The 2,715-nt window shown below is 64.8% G+C and overlaps 1 protein-coding gene across 1 annotated transcript; it reads right to left on the reverse strand.

Annotated features, from left to right (window-relative positions):
• Nucleotides 1-717: 717 nt before the first annotated feature.
• On the reverse strand, nt 718-2,500 carry LOC120651785 (transcription initiation factor TFIID subunit 4-like). The gene is made up of 2 exons (XM_039929407.1): nt 1,440-2,500; nt 718-1,343 (listed from the first exon to the last, which is right to left on the reverse strand). The coding sequence occupies exons 1-2, from the start codon at nt 2,398-2,400 to the stop codon at nt 1,024-1,026; spliced, it is 1,281 nt and encodes a 426-aa protein (XP_039785341.1). The 5' UTR covers nt 2,401-2,500; the 3' UTR covers nt 718-1,023.
• Nucleotides 2,501-2,715: the final 215 nt, after the last annotated feature.

The raw sequence follows: 2,715 nt of genomic DNA on the forward strand, positions 1-2,715 counted from the left end.
AGGGGCCCCGCGAGCTCCTCATCCTCTCCGCCCTGCTGGCCTCCTCTCCGCGGCGCCGGCGAGCGCATGGCCACAGGCGCATCGCCCTTCCTCTGCTCCTCGCCCCTCCGCTCCCTCGCGCGCTGGCTGCCGGAGCTGGAGCTCGCGCGCGCCGGCCTCGTTGACGAAGCAGGGAGGCCCGCGGCCGCCGGAGCTCCAGCTCCCCACATGGAGCTGGCCCGCGCGCCAGCTACCGGGTGGAGCTGGAGCAGGCAAGCCGGCGCAGCTCCGGATCTCGCCCTCCCTCCAGTGTCCGGCGGCGTGGATCCGCCTCCTCCGAGTCCTTCTCCTTCCCATGGCGGATCCGCGGGCGGTGGTGGACAGAGCCGCCTCGGCTACTCTGTCGTGCCCGGAGCAAGGGCAGCCCGGTGGCGCGGGCAGCAGCAGCTCCGCCCCGCCGGCGGCTGCTTCGGTGCCGAGCTCGGTGCGGATCCGCCCCGGGCTCGAGCTCCCCGGCGACGCATCGCGGCTCGGCTCCGACAGATCTCTCTCTTTCTATCTGTCTTGCTGATGGGGAGAGGGAGAGAGCTGACGGGTGGGCCCAGTTTTGAAAGGGCAAAGAAAACCTTTTATGTGCTGCGGTGTGTTGGAGACAAAAATACAAAATCACCGTGTGCTATGCACAAAATCAAATAATGGAGTGTGCTGTGCACAAAATCACAATTTGGGGATGTGACATAGACCAATTTCATGTGTTCAACTAGATTTTTTTTTTCTTTTGGCAATGCAAGAAATGGACACATAGCATTTTAGCACCTAGAATTTGGCAAAAAAAAGAAGAAGAAACAAACAGATGTCCTAGTAGATATTTGTTCGTCGGTACTTAGTTGCAACACGACTAGCAGGTTATGCAGAAACCTGTTGCGGACTCCTAAAAAAGACCTTGCCAAAATGCAACAAAATGAGGAAACCATTGTAGGTCTCCATCGCCGCCGGCTCGTGTGGAGCTGCGGGCTGCGGTGCGCAGAACGACGTCGATGTGGATCATTGGGCGCCACGGCGACGCTTGCCTGCCCCGGCACCCTTGCCAACTTCAGCTTTGATCACCTGCGTCCCTAGCTGCCGCTCGTAGGCCAACGCCTGCCGTGCCTCGGCGAGTTCCCTCGCCTTCGCCTTGCCCAGCTCCTCCTCCAGCTTACTGATCTTGCCCTTGGCCTGCGCGAGTGCCCTCTCCTTCGCCTGAAGCTCTGAACGAAGAGCCTCTCCGCTAGGTCCACCACCACCAGCAGCAGCAACAGACGCCGTCGCAGCCGCTTTCTTCTTCTTGGCCGGGGGCGATGGCTGGACACGGGAAGCCTCCGTCCCTGCACGGTGCGCGTATGAAACAATCGACCATTTCAAGATTTGTACTGCGAAATTTCTGTTCACGGAATGTGCCTGTACATGGACGGGGTACGTACCAGAGCACGCTGGCACGCGGCTTATCTTGGCGGCGACGAGGTTGCTCTCGGACAGGTACGTCTTGAGGCCGACGACGCCGTGGCCCTGCGCCAGGCGGCGCGCCACGGCCGCCTCCGCCTCGGTGAGCGCCGGGTCGCTGGTGGCCTCTTTGGACGGTTCGCCCCAGCGCACGGGGCAGCGCCACGGCGCGCCGGGCGGCGGCGACACGAGCAGGAACTCCTCCTTCCACGTCTTGGTGGAGTTGGGGAGACCCGTGAAGAGCGCGGGCACGCTCTCCCTGCCGCGGAAGGAGTACCAGCCCTTGGCCTTGGGCAGCGGCGCCAGGGCGAAGAAGTGGCGGAAGACGGGCAGCGACGGCGCCCCCGCGCCGCGGAAGTGGCAGAGCACGGCGAATGCGACGAGGACGCGCCAGCCGTTGGGCGCCAGCTGCGACGGCGCGATGCCGTAGTGCGCGAGGGCGCCGGCGACGAACGGGTGCAGCGGCAGGCGCATCCCCGCCGCGAACGCCTGCTCGTACACGCAGATCGGCACCGCCGACGCGGCCGCCCCGCCGCGGGCCCTGCGCGGCGGCGGCGGCGGGTCGCACGCGGCCTGGGAGGCGCCCGCGGGGAGCAGGCCGAACCCCTCGGGGACGCCGTACCTGGCGCGGAGGCCGGCGAGGGACTCCTGCGTGCGCAGCGTGGAGCGGAACTGCTCCGCCGCGGGCCAGGAGGGCACGGTCCCGTCGCCTCCGTCGTGGACGCGGCGACCCCCTGCTCCTCCTCCCGCCGGAGCCCGGGGCTGCTTCGCCGGCTTGACGTCCTCGTCCACCGCGCCGGGAAAGCCGTAGGCCGCCTGGTCGCGGCGCCAGTGCTCCACCACGGCCGGCTTGACGTCGCCGCCGTCGTCGTCGAAGTAGGGGTCGTAGGAGTGCACGTTGCGGCCGTAGGTGGAGTTGGAGTAGTACTGGTGCCACGACATGGCGGCGATGAGTTCCTCCTGCGGAAGAGAGGAGACTTGGGAGATCGGGAGTGGGGAGGAGTGGAGGCGAGAGATTGGTGGGGGTTAACGTTGGTGCGGGGCGCCGGTTTGGTTTTGTGACTTGGGGCTCCTTCCGGTGGAAGATTGGTGGTGCTTTTGGAAACCTATCGGCCGCACGGATTGGCTTCCAGGAGAAGGCTGACGGCCTGACGCCTTTTGACGTACATACCCCTCTTTTTCCCCGAGAAACTTGCGGTTCGAAGAAGATCTTCTTGTTTGAAATTTGAATTTTGGAATTGCGCAGTAGGATCATCG

The sequence above is a fragment of the Panicum virgatum genome, chromosome 1K (genome assembly GCF_016808335.1).
Source record: "Panicum virgatum strain AP13 chromosome 1K, P.virgatum_v5, whole genome shotgun sequence".
Taxonomy (NCBI): Eukaryota; Viridiplantae; Streptophyta; class Magnoliopsida; order Poales; family Poaceae; genus Panicum; species Panicum virgatum.

Coding starts and splice junctions, on each gene's coding strand:
- LOC120651785 (XM_039929407.1), bottom strand. CDS start 2,400: ATGTCGTGGCACCAGTACTACTCCAACTCCACCTACGGCCGCAACGTG. Junction 1,344..1,439: donor CCGCGTGCCAGCGTGCTCTG/GTACGTACCCCG, acceptor CGCACCGTGCAG/GGACGGAGGCTTCCCGTGTC.